The sequence below is a fragment of the Monodelphis domestica genome, chromosome 8 (assembly GCF_027887165.1).
Source record: "Monodelphis domestica isolate mMonDom1 chromosome 8, mMonDom1.pri, whole genome shotgun sequence".
NCBI classification, from domain to species: Eukaryota; Metazoa; Chordata; class Mammalia; order Didelphimorphia; family Didelphidae; genus Monodelphis; species Monodelphis domestica.
The window spans coordinates 200,840,657-200,860,026 of NC_077234.1; the positions used below are offsets into that span (position 1 = coordinate 200,840,657).

General features: G+C 36.2%; 1 protein-coding gene across 8 annotated transcripts in view; it reads left to right on the top strand.

Moving 5' to 3' along the window:
- The window catches only part of CHST10 (carbohydrate sulfotransferase 10), a 53,926-nt gene that overhangs the window by 22,315 nt on the left and 12,241 nt on the right, over nucleotides 1-19,370 (top strand). For all 8 annotated transcript variants that reach the window (XM_007501133.3, XM_007501134.3, XM_056807768.1 and 5 more), the window contains one exon: nucleotides 12,989-13,080. In XM_007501133.3, the coding sequence (XP_007501195.1) occupies nucleotides 12,989-13,080 (92 nt within the window). The remainder of the gene's footprint in view (nucleotides 1-12,988; nucleotides 13,081-19,370) is intronic.

Sequence of the window (19,370 nt, forward strand, 5' to 3'; positions counted from 1 at the left end):
GAGAGAAACACAGAGGTCAGGGGAAAGGGATGCAGGGGAGTGTCTCTTGCCCACTGAGAAATACTGAGGCTTCCCAGACTTATTAAACATGCAGCGAGGTGCTGTTTGGCGTAAGCTCTGCAGGCACAGCCTCCAGGAACATGTGAGAAAGTGTGCAAGATGGGTCCAGACTTGCTAATGATAGATCTACATCTAGGGAAACCCTAGAGGTTAATTCATCTAAACCTCTCCCCCTCTTTGATTTTATAAATGAAGGAAATGAGTCACCAAAAGATTAAATGACCTAAGATCACATAGGCAGTAAGCATATTATGACTTGGTCATTTGATCAAAAAAGTATTTATTAAGTCTCTACTACATGCTAGGCACTGAGGCTCCAAAGACAAAAGGAAATATTCCCTGCCCTCAAGGAACTTACATTCTAATGCAATACATTTTAATTTCACTTTAACAAACATTTGTTGTGTGATTGCCCTGTGTTAGGTACTGGAAATAAAAAAATGAAAAATGATTCATGGAATTTATATATATATAATATATATAAATTCCATGAATCATTTTTCATGATACATACACACACATACTTGAATTCATACAGTTATCCAAATTTATTTACATATACAAAATTATTTGAGTTAAATTTTTTGTGGTTGAAATATATTATTAGGTGGTCGCCACAGATTTAATTTCTAAATCCCAAAATAAATTACTAAAGTAAATGGAATTTATGGTAGTTTATTTACAATATTTACAATAGAAGGAAGATATTAAGGAAAGAGAGACAGAGAGAGAGAGGAGAGTGAGAGAGAGAGAGAGAGAGAGAGAGAGAGAGAGAGAGAGAGAGAGAGAGAGAGAGAGAGAGAGAGAATGAGAACTCTGGCTTCGAGAATCTCAAGAAGATGGGCCTTACCTGGAGGCTTTATGCCTCCAGAAAGGCGAGGTCACTAAGTCAGCTTTTCACTCACCAATGGTGACAGTCTAAAAGAAGTCTGGGTGTCTGCCTTCCAGTTACTCCTCAAGGGTCTGTATTCCAGTCACTCCTCTGAGTCAGTACCCAAATGAAAAATCATCTCCTTCTGCCTTTTGGCCCTCTTTTTAAAGATCTTTTTCTCTTGTGTCACCTCCTCTAATTTTTACATCTACCAATCACAGCAGACGCTTTTCTCCAGGACTGCCCATTCTTTAGTTCTCACCTTCTTTGGTTAGATTTTTTTCCAGGACTGCTCACTCTTTAGTTTTCACCTTCTCTGGTTAGATTATATCTTTTTGGGTTACTTAACACCTCTTTTGGTAAATTCACTTTTTGTAGTTATTTAACAGCTTTTTGTGGTTAATTCACCTTTTGTAGCTATTTAACACCTTTTTGTAGTTAAATCTAAAATAGATTGTAACTTACAATTCTAGCTTCACTATAAAGGAAGAGCTAAGTATCTTCATTGTTACAATCAGGAGATAGCTAAATCCAATCTTCACAGTTCTCTTCTCTCCCAAACCTTTGGGAGACTATAGATATAGATAGATATTTAGATAGATAGATATTTAGACAGACATAGATAGATGTGTCTTTGCCACATAATCATTTACCGCACTTAAATCCTGTATAAATCTATATGCCATTTTGATCTAACTTTGTCTTTTTGATTGGAAGTAAAGATATATTATATTATGAGAAGCAAGGTATTATGATCCCTTGTTGGACTAGGGATTTAATGATTGGTCTGATACCTCTATTGCTTCTTTACTTAAGGGATATTGAGGTACACAAGGAACTGGTCCTTCCTTAGTCTTCACCCTTACAGAAGTAGCTGATTTCAATAGAACTACACCTGTGGAAGACTTTGGCCATAAACTTTCAGGGATATCCTTAGGTATAGGATAGATTGAATTCAAATCATCCTCTGTACTTACTGAATCTAAGAATAGCAATAGAAAAGCTTTCTTCTGGTAGATGTAATGAAATATCACCAATATCAGTACTTTGGCTCATTGCTCATAAGTTACATAATAAATCCCTACCTAGAAGATTCATGGGACAGTTTGGCATACAAAGAAATGCATGCTCCACAGATAAAGGACCTAAAGTAATCATTTTAGGTTGTAATTTAGCTACTCTTGCTGGTTTTCCAGTAGCTCCTATAACTTCCATTGTACCATCAGCTCTACAATTCTTAAGGAATTGGAATTGGAAAGTCTTAAGGAAGACTTTGCAAAACTGATTTACTGGCTCCAGTATCAACCAAAAGATCATAAACCTGATCACCTATAGTAACAGATACATATGATTCTGTATTGTTTGGAGGCTGACATGTTTCTAATACTGGTGCAAGCATAGTAACATCAGTACAAAGCTCAGTCATTTTATGTCCATCCAAGATTACATCTGCTTGAACTACATGATATTCCCAGGATTTTGCATCTTTAATTCCATCATCAGCTTTTTCACCCCTCCCTTTGGTCCTTATACTCTCTATCTTGGTATCATTGTTCTCATTTACAATTTCATTATCACTGTCCAATTTATGTTCTTCACTATTTTCCCTTATTTTACATTCCTTAGAATTTTCTACTAATTTTACATTGTAATTTTCTTTTTCCCTGTAATTATTACTACAAATTATATTCTCCTTTGATTCAATCAATTCATCTATATCTTCATTAATCTTATTAGCATTATACTAATTTTCATTTACTCTCAATTAATTGTCCTTTGATTTACATACAGAAGAACACTGGGTAAACCTTCATAAGGAACATGCCCCTTTGCTCTGATCACTCTTAATCACCTGACTAGATTTAGGCCTTGCTCCAAACTTAACCCAGTCCTGCATTGTGCTCAGATCTGGTGCTTGAGCTTCCTGACAGCAGGCATTTTGACCCACATTTTCATTATTTCTTCTTGAGTAGTTATTATTATTCCAGCTATTATTGTTATTATTCCAGTTATTATTGTTGTTCAGATTATTTTGCCTATTAAATCCCCCATACCTGTCCATTTGCCTTGCAAACTGGGCTCTCTACCTACATTCCTTTATAAAATGACTGATTTTATTGCAGAGGAAACAACATTGGGGACCAGCTTATCATAAGTGTTATTAGGTTTCATAGATCTTAATGCAGCCACTGCCTTAACCTCTTTAATCTCACTTTTTCTAGCTTTTCCTTCTGCTTCCTGTAATTTTCTTTTAAGATCTTCTACCACTGTGTCTCTCTCCTCATATTTATCCTCACTATCTGTGCACAAGTATGTAGCTTTTTGTCTAATATCTTCCAGTTCCATCTTCTCCCAATCAGGATAATTGTTTTTAAAGAATAATTTTATTTTGGGAATAGCATTTTTTACAAAGATTCTCTTTATATGTGCTATTGTTCCCTCTTCAAGAACATCCATGTTATGTCTCAGCATCTTCAGTGATTTGGTCTAGGTATTTCAGTGGGGTTTTGTTTTATCCCTTCAAATTTGGACCATACATTCAGTCTCTTAGTATGTCTACCCATGACCTCTAGAATTGCCTGTCTACCTTCCTTCATCCTGTCATACTTGACTTTGACGTTCATGCCAGTGTCATTATAATCCTGTGGCCATGGTGTTAACAAGGGATACTGCCTAGTTTCCTCTATGAACTTATTTCTCTCCTTTTTTGTTAAAAGCTCTTTCATTAATGGGGCAAAATCATTGTAATCAGGGTCAAATAAATCAATAGCCCTCCTCATTTCCTTAATGACCCTATTAAGTTCGTCCACAAAGGCAAGTCTTCTTTTCTTTATCAATTCCAAGACATCTGGTATAAATCTTTTATGTGTTTTTACCTGGAAGATCTCATCCCTTGAAACTACTGGGAGATCTCTTAGGGGAAATAACGTAACCGTCCCTTCAGCCTCTTCCTTCTGTAATCTATTTAGATTTCCAGTTACACCATTAATTTCTTTTGCCCCACATTCATATCCAGTATTCATAAACCTTTTATCCTTTATATACACTTCCATCTGGTCCAATTGTTGTTTCTTTTATATAACCATTTGTTTAAGTTCAAAATCTTTAGTTTACCAAACCATTGTAGCTTTAAACCATTTGCCAATAACAAACAACACCACTCTACATTTATACACAACACAGAGACAAATACATAATATGGGCATATGAGACAAGACAGTTTGTACAGTAATTTCCATGCAAAGTTTCATCCACTGATAGTCTAGACCCATGTAACATACTTTGGGGAAAAGAATAAATATAATATATGGGATATGTAGAACACACTCTCATAATACAACCAAAAGATCCCCAGACATGTTTACATTCATAGTCAGCGGTCTATATACATTAAATTTGTGTTATACTCCACTGTGTTCACCTTATTTATATATAAGTAAGGAAAGGGGAAAATTAAAAAAAATTTTTTCATCCAATATGGCCACTTAGACCATGTGGCAGAAGGTTATTTAAACTTTAAATGTCTCTCCCCGCTCAGTTAAAGTCTCAGAGTTCCACTGGCCCCCACTGTGGAATGTTCCACTTGCTGAGTGTTAGATGGAATCTTCCAGCCTAACTGACTCTTGGCTCTCTAACTATTTTTTAATATAAAAATCTATATTTTAATCTATATTTCTAAGTCCTAAACCTACCTGGCTCAGCCAACTGTTGTTATGATTTTTAGGAAAGGGGGAAAGGAAGGGTATATATAAGAGAAGAATCACATATAAATAAAATTAAATTTATCAACAGGTAAGAGAAAGGTTTTGGGAATGGAATAGAGAAAGGGTTTTTTGCCTCTGACTTTTACCCACTATATTTACTTATCTAATTAAGCTTACTCTGACTATCTAACTAAAGACTATCAAGACTAAATTCCCCAGCAAACCCAGAATCTCATACACATAGAGCCAATGGTTGGTCAGATATCAAGAATCCAAGTTGGGGTGTTCTCAGATGGTCTAAGGAAAATAGAGGTCAGCTCTCCAGTCCACCAGAAGACTGGAGATTTCCTCTCACCCACAGCCAGTTGATCCTCAAAGGCCAGTTGCTTGATGGATGGATTTCTAGTATGTCTCAGCAATACACCTTCCAGCTCCAGAGTGTCAGTTGGCAAACTACCCCTTGGAACTCTTGACTCAACCAGCTATGTCTCAAGACCTGTCAATCATTCTCTTGCTACTTTTACCTTGCGGTAAAATAGTAGGAAGAGTAGGAAACATTGTATGCACACAAATAAATACAGTACTTGGTAGACTGAAATGAAGACAAAAAAGAGATGCAAACACTAGGAAAATTGGAGGAGAGAATTTCATGGAATATAGCACCCAAGCTGAGCCTTGAACAGAAGGATTTCCTTAGGGAGAGAGACAAAGATGGAATAAACTTAAAATATGGGGGATGGGAAGAGATCAAGGAACAGCCAGGAGTTCAGTTTGATGGGATCATTGAGTACTTCAAAGGAAGTCATGTGAAGTAAAGCTAGAAAATTAGTTTGGAGCTGCTTATCAGAGTGGGGTTAGAGGCTAGATTGGCTAGAGCAATAAAGATGATGGCCTTAATGAAGCTGCTTGCCTCTATTTTATTGATGAAATTGAGGCAGACAAAAATGAACTTACCTGCTTAGGGTCCCATGTATGAAGCATCTGAAGATGGATTGGAAGTTAGGTGCCACTCACTGTCTAAGTTAACAGTAATCTCTTAATTACCAGATTTACTAGTCATGTCTGTTCCTCATCTCTGCTACATTCCACCCTGGATTCTCTCTCTTCTCTGGGTTTCTGTGACACTGCTTTTTTCTGGTTCTTCTACCTGTCTGATCCCTTCTCATTGTCCTCTGCTGGCTCATCATTCACATCACACCTGCAGTGGTTTCCCAGAATGCTGTATCCAGGGCTGTCTTCTCTTTTCTCTCAATTATTTGAGCATAATTATCTTTTTTTTTTTTTCAAATTATTCCCAGATCAATATAACAATCCTTAGTTCTACTCGGGGTTCAGGTCCAAATCACCCATTCCTCATTGAACATGTAAAGATTAAAATTAATAGTCAATACTCCAAGTATTATTTTAATACTGTTTATTAAAATTTTACTTAGAGCAAAGGGGAAAAAAAGTAAAACTAGAGAAAAAACTCAGCCTCACCTAGCTCCACACTGCTACTGCCAGCCTGCCCGCTTCGGGCAGAGAGAGAGAAAAATGCTCAAAACCAAAACTGAATACAAAATTAACCCATGACACACCACAGGAAAAGGGAAAGGGGGGTTGTGGGAAATGTAGTCTCTAGGGTTCAATATTCTAAATCAATACAAACATTTCAAACTGGATGTCCCAGAGATGCCTCAAACTCAATAGTTACAAAGCAGAAATCATGAATGTTCCTTCCAAACCCCACATCTCTGTTGAAGGCACCACCATACTTCTACCACCGTATGTCAGATTTGCAATCCTGGCATTGACTATACACATTACCTTATCTCACATATCCAAACAGCTGCCAGATCTTGTTATGTCTACCTCCAGCCCAAATTTCTCCTAGGATCCCTTCTCTCCACTCACACAATTATCTCCTCTTTTCTAGATTTTATAGCACTCTCCCAATTCTCCTGGACAACCAAGTGCTGGGTCTAGAGTCAGGAAAACCCGAGTTCAAATATGGCATCTGACAGTTACTGTGTGACCCTAAGCAAGTCCCATAACCCTGTTTGTCTTAGTTTCCTCCTCTCTAAAATGAGCTGGAGAAAGAAGTAGTCAACCACTTCAGTATCTTTGCTAAGAAAACCCCATATGAGTTTATAAAAACTCAGACATGACTGAAAAAAAGACAAACAGCCCTGTATACATCAATGAACTTCAAAGACATCATGGTGTTATAACTCATTACAATAATTTATATCTATAATGATGCCCTTAAGACATAAAGAAAAAGCTGAAATAAACCCATATATTCTGTTTAAAATAGTGAGGAAGCATCTCATCCAGTTTAGAAATATAGTCATCAAAAATGTTTAAAATTGAAGAAAAACTGAGTTCTTTTCAAAGATAAGGACAAGTTAACCAGGAATTTACTTAAACATTTTATCTCATGGGACAAGATACTGGGCAAAACAAGTGGGTCTGATTTGAACTTTAAAAGGGAAATGGAACAAAGAATAATAAATGGATGGAAAATAAGCCCTCTAAGGGTAGTATTCATGGAAGTGGTATTTTTAATCTGAATGAAAAAATGCTGAGGTGTGATGTAATGTCTAAATAATATTTTCCCCATTACATGTAAAAACAATTTTTGACATTCTTTTTTTTAAAGTTTTAAGTTCTAAATTCTCTCCCTTCTTCAAACCCTCCCTGCTCACTTTCTTCCCTGAGACCATAAGCAATCAGATATAGATTTTACATGGGTAAATATATGTTTTAAAAAAGATAGCGATCACAGGGGAAGCTAGGTAGCACAATGGATAGAGCATCCAATCTGGAGTCAGGACAACCAGGATTCAAAATTGGCCTCAGACACTTCCTGGCTATATGCCCCTAGACAAGTCACTCAACCCCAACTTCCAAACCCTTGTTGTTCTTCTGTTTTAAGATTGATACTAAGAAAGAAGGTAAGGGTTAAAAAAAAAAAGATGGTGACCATCTCCACAAAGGACTGAACCAAGGGGATTTGGGTTTAAATTAAAGTGTTTAGTTAGATATAAAGAAATTCTTGACCATTCCAGAGATTAAGCCCTGGAACAGGCTCCCAAAACACAGGGGAAACTGCCCTACCTATTCCCGAATGATATCTTTAAAAAGGGGACAGAAATCCATATACTTTGGTATCAGTCTTCACCTTTCTAAAAGTAGGGACTCAGCCAGAAATTGTCACGATCATTCCCTTTTTTTGATTTTTTGAATGTCCATAATATGTCCTTGCCAGCTGAGTAAATAAAACATGGATGGACTATTTGATGTATAGAGAAAATAAGAGGTTTAACAGTAGGTGTGCATATGGGGCTTTAAATCTTTTAATCACAGCTGTTAACAGTTTATTTCCTTTGTACCAGCAAATTCCTCTTTCAGATGTAAAGCCTATTTTAAAGCATTCTTAAATGGAAACACTTGGAGTAGAACCCTAAAATGCTGTGAAATCTGATATAATGAAATTTCATTTCTATGAAGCAGATGGAAAATCCTTCTTTTGAGTGCTTAGCAGCGTGCCAGTTATAATTTTGGTTATAGTGACAGTCTGCTTCTTCTGGTTTTGTGCTGGGGGTGGGGAATGAAAACAAACAACTTTTCTATATAAATTTACTCTGTTAACATCTCTTTATTTTTAACATGTGTATATCAGCCATTAAATATGTATATTTAATGATTTCCTCTGCTATAGGAACTGATCAGAAAAGCAGATTTTTCCAAAGTTCTTCAATAAAATAAAGCAAATTTGTTTATTTATTTATTTCTTTTTAGAGCAGGGATTCTTAACCAGGGCTCCATGAACTCTGGGAATAGGGGGAGGGGAAAACATATCTTTCTTTCATTAACCTCTATTTAAAATTTATCATTTCTTCCAGTTATATAAAAGCAGAATTCTACGAATGGGGCCATAAGCTTTGCATTCAGTAATGGCTAGTATTCAGGGAAGATGCAGGAGTGGGATAGGCCAAGTTATTCTTTCAGAATCATGGGATTCGGAACTGGTGTCATCTGGTATACCACTCTCATTCTACAAATGAGAAAACTGAGAAAGTCATGTGAATGACATGTAGGAAGAGCCAAGGTTCAAGACCAGGGCTTTTGACTCTAATTGTAAAGCTCTTTCTGCCCTGTCACATTCACTACCTTTCTTAGAGGGATATATATGCAGGTATATAGATAGATATATACATATATGTATAGAACATATACATATATTTATATTATTTTTAGTGTATGAATAATAAGTCCTCCAACTAGAAAACAGGTTGTTTCTACAACACCCTTTTTGGTAAACATTGTTTACAAAAGTACATTTTAAAAGTTTAATTGGAAACAATACATATTTTCTCATGGAAACAATGTTATAATCGGCAGTTAGGTTCCCATACTAGCCCACAAAACTTGTTTAACTCATAAGACAGATAAAATATTGTGTTTGCATTGAAAAGAATATTGTTGCCATAAAAATCACTTAACGTTGGTTTTGGACATTTGGGGAAAAGCATATTTAACTATGGAAGAATAAAAAGAGGGAATTTCTCAAGGAAGTTCCAAAGGAGGAAAGAGAATTGCATGCAGTTCAGAAAATCACTCTGCACCAACGTACAGGAATGCCCAAGAGAAGCACAGAAGGGACCAGGTTTAAATAGATTTCAACTAGGAGAGGCAGTAATTGGGAGGAATTAGGTTTTGCAAAATAGCCAAAGGCTGGGGTCATCCGTAACTGCTTAAGAACAACAAGGGGCCGAAGTTTCCAGAGATAACACTAGTCAGGCTCCAACCATGAGGTCAGTGAGGTCCCAAATAACCCACTGAGATGACTCCATTCAACAGTGTGCAGGCTGGGAGAGCTAGAAAGCAGGGCACACATGTGTAAACTTACTGGGTTCAGGGACGTAAGTTGCAAAAGCAGCCTAAGACACGAGGTTCAGTAGAATTGACACTGGTGGAATTTTCCAAAACAATTCATTGTTCCTTGTGCACCATGTGCATTCTGATGCACATAACCTTTCCCAACATGTATCCTACTACTGCTGTATACAAAGACTCCCAGGCCAATGACTGCATAAGGCAGAATCTTATATCAGTTTTTATTTTTTTTAAGTGTGTTTTTCCCTTTCTGAGCATATTATAACAGTCTTTATTTTATGTTTAGCCATAATTGTGGTTATATTTACCTTAAAAAATGGAATAAAGTAAAAGAAAGATGAAGGACCGTTTTTTGAAGTGACTTGGCGAAAGTTTATAAGGAAGTGTGAAAGGAGTTTAAGGAGAACAAAAAGGTGAAATAGAAATGCTTTTAATGGAATTAATTGAGTTGTTAATGGCTATGCTAGAAGAAGAGGGAATATGGTGTAGACACAGTTCCTGTGAAGAAGAAGGAAGCAGTAGTTTCTTCCTTGCTGGAGAATGGTAAGCAAAGCCTGGAGGACCACATTTTGGTATGTTGTAGAAGACATGCTCCCCAGGTGTAAGCTGGATTAGAGGGTTCTTGGGAGTCTTCCACCTCTAAAATTCTATGAGAAATTTATTTTGTACACTTCCCATGTCAGATGCACTATCAGTCAAGACAATTAAATTCTTTTTTTTTTCTTTTAAACTCTTATCTTCTGCCTTAGAATCAACAATATGTATTGGTTCCAAGGCAGAAGAGTGGTAAAGGGCTAGGCAATGGGAGTTAAGTGACTTGCCCAGAGTCACACAGGTAGGAAATGTCTGGGGTCAAATTTGAACCCAGGACTTCTTGTGTTTAGGCCTGACTCTCAATCAACTGAGCCACCTAGTGGCCTCCTAGGCAACTTGATTCCAAAACACCTAAGAAAAAAACAGACAGAAAATGAAGAAGGAAAGCTTATTGCTAAATACAACATCATCAGGCAGACACAATTATTTACTGCTGGTGAAAACAATTTGAAATTTGATGAAAAAAGTTACTAAATTATGTGTACACTCTGACTCAAAACCCCCAAGAAGACTGACAGTAAAAGAGAGAACAATAGGCCCACATATACAGAAACATTCATAATGATAGAGATAACAAAAATCTAGAAACAAATATTTGCTCAACAATTGAAGAATGGCTAAAAAACCCTAGATGTAATGGAATATGAATGTCATCTCTTATATCTTATATATTATGTTATATATTATAATTCAAAGAAACTGGGAAAATTATGTAAAGTTAAGTAGCATTAAAAAAGCAGAGGCAAAAGAGGATAGTGATTTAGAACAGTGTGTGTGTGTTTCAAGGCATTCTGCAAGACAGCAGCCACTCAGACCCATGGATTATATTCCCAACATTGTTTGCTTTTACCAACCAATAACTGGTTCAAAGCAAAAGGCATTTAACCAAATATCATAGTAATTTAAATGGCAATATCCCCCATGCTTAGGTTTTCAAACAAGTTTGAAGGAGAGAGAGAGAGAGAGAGGGCATAAGGACTATCCATGGAGGGCATAGACATAGGGGAACCATGGCCAGAAAGCATATGGAAATATTCCATTCCTAGAATGTACCCCTTCACACATATTTCACAAAAAATACTCCCACAGGTTCACAAGAAATGTATGTGAAGGGACATGTTCCAGGAATGCACATGGCCAAAGTCTACACACAGAAGATATGTGGCCAGGGAAACTCATACCTTTAATACTGCAAAAGTTCCAGAATCCTATTCTAGGTCTCATGTCTCTACTGAGCATGTCATCTCTGCTGAGTTTTTCTGTTAATTTTATGGTTGCTGAGCTGCTTTCTGCTATCATCTTCTGAATTTAAATTATTTAACTCCATCAGGACTATCTACTATCTGACATTCTCTGCTAGGGTGCAATGATTGAGAAACCTCTCCCTGATGAGGACAAGCTGGTGTTCTTTTATGACACAGCCAAGACATTTATTCTTCTCTCCTTTCCCCTGCAAAGCCAGTGACAAAAATTAACAAAAGCTTTAGGTTTCATGAATTCTATTCATTTGACTCTTTTGTGCCAACTGTTTCTTCATGGTCCTAGGCAACTATTTGACTTGAGATTAGAAAATGTCATTTAACTCATGGGAAATCCCCAATGGCAAGTTTAGGTATCAAAAAAGAAATCCTGTGGCATCTATTTGGGAACTTTGATAGATGAGGGTCCTTTCACACCCTAGAATCTCCTTGATTGATATACAAATTAGCTGTGGGCAAGAATAAAAGACCAGATAAAGCAGATGGAGCCCTTGAGCTCCACCTATGGTTCATATTTTTGCCTTTATGTACATATCTGACAAGAATTTCAGCATAAACCTTGGTGTTCTCCCTGCATAAATGAAGTCAACTTGGAAAGGAAACAAAACCAGAATGAAATACAACACTGAGTGTTAGAATTTTCCTATTAAATCTAAAGGCACATCCTAACTTTTTGCTAATAATTCATTTTCAGGGAATGTACTTTTTCCTTTTTTTGAAAATGTATTTATTCAATTAATTTAGAATATTTTTTCATGGTTACATGATTCATGTTCTTTCCCTCTTCTCTCTCCCTCCTCCTGAAGCCAATGAGCAATTCCACTGGGTTTTACATATATCATTGTTCAAAACCTATTTCCATATTATCAAAATTTGCAATAGAGTGATCATTTAAAGTCTACTTCCATAATCACATCAAACTATGTGATCAATCATATGTTTTTCTTCTGCGTTTCTACTCCCACAGTTCTTTCTGTGGATGTGGATAGTGTTCTTTCTCATAAGTCCCTCAGAATGACAAATGTACTTTTTAGGGGATTTGTTAGGCAGTATTTTGTATTGAAACAATGAATTTTTTTAAAAAGAACTACTAGATCCACTTATAGAACATGATTTTTCCCCCATCGTTACATGATTCATATTGTCTCCCTCCCCCCTTCCCACCTGCCTCTCAGAGCTGACAAGCAATTCCACTAAGTTATACATATATTATCACTCAAAACCTGTTTCCGTATTATTCATTTTTGTAATAGAGTAATCCTTTAAAACCCAAAACCCAAATCACATACCCATATAAACAAGTGATAAATCCTGTTTTCTTCTGGACTTCTACTCCCATAGTTCTTTCTCTTGAGATAGATAGCATTCTTTCTCTCTCATAAGTCCCTTAGAATTGTCCTAGATCATTGCATTGATATTAGTAGCAAAGTCAGTTACATTTGATCATCCCACAATGTTTCAGTTAACTGTGTAAAAAGTTCTCCTGGTAGAAAATGACTCTAGTTAGGCATTTATCTGATATATTCGTTCCCAAGTAATTTTTAGTAAATGTGTATAACTCCAAATTGAAATACTGATAAGATCATCATTTCAGCTTATCATATTCCTTTGTCTTTTAGTATATGGTGCCAAACAAGAGTTCCCATTCCTGACAACTTTGCCAGAATTAGAAAAAATGCGAGAGGAGAGATATTTACCTAAAGAACTAAAGGTGAGAAGGGAAAAGGAATTTCTTTTAAAATTCAGGAAAAATTATGAAAAATGCTATTGACCTCCAGATGGAGAACCATATGACTCAGAGTGCCTATGAAAACTTTTTTTTTACTTTTCTTTCTTTTTCTTATTTTTTTTCTTTTTCAGAACATGGTTAATACAGAAATATGTTTTACACTTGCCTTCTCAATGGGTTGAGGAGGTAGAGGAAAGGAGACAAAATTTGGAAATGAAAACAAAAATAAAATTTAGGTCTTAAAAATAAAATCAAATTGATGAGAAAAACAAATAGACTTCACAAAAGAGGACCAAAACTGCCTGGTCCATTTTATTCAGTCATTTTGCAAATGAATCCTAAGGGGAAAAGATATTGAGGGAGGGGAAAAATGTACATACTACTTTGGTTTTGCCAGGATGGCACTTTCCACCAATCATGGTCACTTTTTCATATGGAGCAACTGAAACTATGGTGGACGCAGAAATGCAAACAAAGGTTTAGGTGAACAAAAGAATCATATCTTGGTAGGTGAAATACAGAGGCATTAGAAATAACTGGCATAGAAATAGCTAGGTGGTACACACACAAGGTGCTGGATTTAAGAGTCAAGAAGACCTGAATTCAAATTTGGCTTCAGACATTTGCTAGTTATGTGAAACTGGACAAGTCATTTAGCCTGTTTGCCTCTGTTTCTCCAACTGAAAAATGGCGAAATAATACCACTTACCTCTCAAGCTTGTTGTGAAGACCAAATGAGATAATAATTATAAAGCACTGCCTGCCCTATAGTAAGCACTTGATAATTATTAGCATTATTATTATTATTATTATTATTATTATTATTATTATTATTATATGCCAACCTTCTATTTGGGCAAAAGGTAGAGTAGATTAGGACTGTGTTTTTTCCTTTTACTTTCTACTCATATATTGGCAAATACATCTTAGTCTGTAGGTAGTTGACCAAGTTTCTCAGAACACAGCCCTCTTTTAGGTGTCCAAAACTAAAGTTTCATTGATCCTTAGCTTTAAGAGAAGCCAGAGTACTTCTTGCTTTGCAGAAGTATTGAACACCAACATAATGATTTTTTTTTTATATGTCAAGGCCTAGTCTCTTACCCTTCTTTCTAGAAAATAATTCATTTAAAGAAATCTGATTTACACACAGTATTTTAGAGGAACATGACTCATATAAATACAATTGGCATATCTAGAGATGTGGGAGAATCGTGTGTGTTGAAAACTTCAGAGAAAACCCAAAGAAAACAAGGCATAATTTATTAGAGATTTGTGATGGAGGCCATTGTGACTTATTATTAATGTGATGAAGATCAGTGAGGGATACAGAAGAAGTATGACATGATCCCAGCTCTTGGGACCTATCTAGGGAGAAAAGACTAACACATATGAAACAAAAGAGAGAAAGATTATGTGCTAACCTGAGTGACCTGACTTTATCTGAGGAAGACGTTCAGAGCCAGCATGTCATCGGAAAGAACCTCATGGATGGAGATAAAACTTGAATTGGGCCTTAAATTAACGTTCCTTCTAATATTTTTTTTACTTTTTTAATACCCTAATACTTTTAATATTCTTACTAGAAATTTTTAATAGAAATAGAAATATAGAAAGAAAATATAGAAAAAAAATAGAAATATAGAAAGAAAAAAAAGAAAAATAGAAAGTTTTAATAGAAATCCACCTCCTCAAATCATTTTTTCAGATGATAAATGCTGCCTGAGAATAGCGATAAAATAAAGAAAACATGTATAAAACAATTACTGGATACCTTCAAGAACTGGGCTCAAATCTAAGAAACCATTTCCCATTAGCAATAAAAAATGAAGACTGAGCAAATCTAAACAGAGCTTGCCATTGTTAGGAGTTGGAGGAGAAGTCAAATGTACTAATAACTCAGCCTCTATGATCCTAAAGTATCTTTTTTCCCCCATGATCTGGAGTGGGTTTCTCCTTTGGAATCTTCCTGGTTTACAGATCTTCAAGCTTCCATTTTCTTGCATTTGCTTGCAAGTCTTCTGTAGTTATAATAAATCCTTCACAGTTCCTAACGATTCGGTGTTCTCATATCATTATAGACTGGCTGGATAGTTTAGATTGCCAATTATAATTCAAGAGGACAGATAATGTAGAAGGCCTCCCACTTCTCAGAGACTCTATGTAATATAGGAATGGAATGAGGCATATATTGCCAGGCCTGGCCAGTGGGTTGATTTAATTTGCTTAAGGATATGTTTTTTTTGTTAGAAAAGGTTTTATTGTATGAGAAAGAAGTCATTAAGAGATGATTTTAACAGTTGGCCTTTTCTCAACCCATCAATAAAACATTTAAAAAGTAGTTTTAGGTTGTACCCTTACCTGGAGACAATGAGAAGAGACACTGTAGAGTAAGCCTTCTCTGGTTACAATTTGAGCACTAAACTATTCTAGCCAGACTATAAGCTACGATTGATTTGTATAATGCTTCTTGTGATTTCTATGGGAAAAATAGGTCCTGCCCAGGACCTTTGTATGATATGAATAATAAAAGTAGAGTCTGCAGGGAGAAAGAGGATACCTTATAGAGTAAGAGGCATCAGATGTTCCATTCTGCTGTGACAAGGGAATTGATAGCATTAAGCTGACAAAGCTCTGGAGACATTCAGGTAGAGCCAGGGAAAAACAAAGAAAAATTATAGGATATTCAGAAAAGGGCAAGGAAAATAAAGATTTTCAGTTAAGAAAAATTTGACTGAAATTTGTTGACAGTATTTTAGTTGAATAATATGACCTAAAGCTCATTACTTAGTTTGTGTAAAGTCTTCCAAAGAGAAATAGTTCGCCGGACTTAAAAAGATAAAATATGAAATTATGAGATAATGAGATAAAATTATGAGATAAAAAGAGATGAAGATAAGAGGAAACAAATGAAGAGAGAAAAAGTGATCAGAGGAAATTAATACATGAGAAGAAAGAAATAAGGAAAGTTTGTGGCATAGGTGGAATAGAGTCAGATCAGAAGTGCCTGTGTTCATGTTCCACATCTGGCAAATATTGGTTGTGTGATCTTGGAAAAGTCTTTACTTTTCAGGGTCCCAAGGGACCTTCCTAAGACTGTAGTTGACTTTAAGTTGCATAACAATTGCAGATCTGCATTGATAGAGGGATGTTCCTAACCTGGGAACTTTCTACATGGATAAAATCACAAGTTTTATCCCCCTAGTTAACCAACAAAAAGAGTTGTTCAACTCTGATGACCCTATTTGAGGTTTTCTTGACAAAGATAATGAAATGATTTCCCATTTCCTTTTTTAGATCACTTTACAGATGAGGAAACTGAGGCAAAAAGGTTTATGTGACTTGCCCAAGAGTTACACAGGTGTAGTAAGTGTCAGAGGTTGGATTTGAACTCAGGAAGATGAGTCTTCCTCACTCCAGGCTCAGCACTTTATCAACTTTGCCACCTAGTTGCCCAAGCAAAAAGAGTAGAAATCATTAAGGTTTGGTGAAACACCAGGAAATCCCCAATGGATTATGTTCCAGAGTTTTTAAGTCAGTTTTTTGGAACTTAGAAGATATTTTCACTAGAAACAATTTTATAAATGGGTGGTTAGGTTCCCAAATTCTTGAACCCATAATCTAGCTGTACATTTGCAATGAAAAATAGTAGGAAAACAATACTGCTCTAATAATAGTAATTAAAAAATAAAATTGAATAAGAAATGTTTTTGGTGTTTATCTTGAATGCTAGTGCTTTAATTAGAAGATGAAAAAAATAGAAAGTTAGTGAAATTTCTGGGTATTTTCAAGGACTTTGAAAGTTGATAACTAGTCTAATTTTATATCATAGCTTTGAGCTTTTTTCAAAAGTTTATTTCAAAACTGGTGCTAAAATAGGTAGGGCTACTCTTAGGCTTCAGCTCCATAAATAGAGTTGCATTTTGATTCATGAGAAAGAGAACAGAAGAGAAATTTATTTTCATCAAGAACTGAACAGAATTGAGAAGGAAGAAGACAGAAGTGTGTGTGTGTGTGTCTGTTGTTACTTTGTGTATCCATAGGCTCCCAAGAGATTATCTGAGGCTAAATTAACTAAGTTATGAGCTGAGAGAGACCAAAGAAAAGGAGACAAAGCATATGTGGAATCTCCTCAAGGGGAAATCAAGAAAATAGAAGGGAATTATGTTGGGTCAGATAATGTCCTTTCTGATGCCCTTGGTCCAGCGCAACATGGTACTTTATGGAGCAAGCAGAGTTAAAACTGGCTATTTGGAAAGGCTTATGTTCAGGAATCCTGTCATTAGATTGTTTCATATATAACCTATGAAACAACCTTGAATTGGGAGAGACAGAATCATGTGAATTCTCTGGCTTTTTCCTCCTCTGGGATCTCTAGGAATGTGGTCAATGTATGCTATAAGTCCATCTAGGCATCAGCAAATAGAGTGCTGGGCCTGGACTCAGGAAGACTCATCTTCCTGAGTTCAAATATGGCCCTAGACTCTACTTACTAGCCGTGTAATACTGGGCAAGTCATATAACCCTGTTTGCTTCCGTTTCCTCATTTGTCAAATGAGCTAGAGAAGGAAATAATAAATCGCTCTTGTATCTTTGCACAACTCCACTATCTTTGCCAAAAAAAAAAAACCCTGAAGAAGATCATAAAGAGTTTGAAGGGACAGAAAATGACTGAACAACACATGTATGTATAAATAGGATTAGGGATCATCTCTCCGTATAAAGGCAGTTAGCTGAGTGGTATAATGGATAAAGTACTTGATTTGGAATCAGGAAGATAGTTCATCTTGCCACAGACACTATGAAAATCTAGGCAAATTTTTTAACCTCTATCTTATCTGTCAAATGGGGAATAATAATAATAATACCTACTAATCAGAATTGTTTTCAAGATCAAATGAGATAATATAAGTGCTTTGTGAGCTTTAAAGTGCTAGATAAGTACTAGTGGTAGAAATCAGGGGTTTCCTATAGAAGTTGGGAGTTTAACTGGGACTTGAAGACAGCCAGGGAACCCAGAAGAGAGAGAACCCCGGGTGGGGGGACAGCCAAGGAACACACTTGGCGTTGGTGGCTGGAGCATGCCAGGTGAGGAGCCACAAGGAGGCAAAAGAAGCTGGAAAAGGCCAGCAGAGAGGGGATAAGTGATCATACTAGTGTAAGCCTTGTCAGCACCCAGCATTTAAGAATAAGAGAAATTGGAATGTGGAAGATGTGTGTCCTTTTTCTATTTATATATTTAATTTCTGGTGTGGAGATACTAATAGCAACTAGCATTTGTAGAGCACTTTTAACATTTGCAACGCACTTTACAAATATTATCCATTTTTTAGTATGCACAACAACCCTGGGAGGAAGATGCTACTATTATCTCCATTTTGCAGATGGAGAAGTAGAGCCAGATAGTAAATAAGTGACTTATCTAGAATCACATCTAACACCAAATTGGAACTCAGCTCTTACTGACTTCAGGGCCAGTGGAGTCTACTTTATCTACTTTACCATTAAGCTAGATCCATAAGTGGATAGAGTGCCAGCATTAGAGTCAGGAAGTCATGAATTCAAATCCAGCCTCAAACACTTACTAGCTTTGTGAAGCTGGGCAAATATAATCATCCTGTTTGCCTCAGTTTCCTCATTTATAAAATGAACTGGAAGAGGAAATGGCAAACTACTCCAGCATTTTTGCCAAGACAATCCCAAATGAAATCAGGAAGGGTTGGACATGACTAATTCACACACATAAAAAGAGATGGTCACCCTGCATTGGACTAAACTGTTCTATTTAATCCTCAGCTACAAAGTCTTTCAATCACAAGCATCATTGCTTGAAAGGGCAGCAGTGGTATGACAGAAAGGTCATTGAATTTGAAACAACAGGGCTGAACCTCAAATCTAGCCAGGTAACTTCTTAGTACTTGTGCTTACTTAAGCAAATCATTTAACTTCTGTGGGACTCAGTTTCTCCATTTGCAAAAAAAGGGATTGTATTAGATGTGCTATAAGGTCAGTTCCAACTCTCAAATTCTAGTTCACATTATTGCTTTCATAAGAGCACTCTCCAATTATTCTTAATGAAATCTGCAATTAAAACAAAATATTTACTCAGTGTTTGCTCTGTATTCAGAACACAGCCAAACACTGAAGAGATAATAAATTTTATCTATCTCAAGAGATCTTAAGAACATATCATAAAATTTAAGTCTTTACCTAGCATTATTGAGAGAACTTTTTGCTTCAGGTTACTATGAGAGAGAAAGAGAGACAGAAAGAGG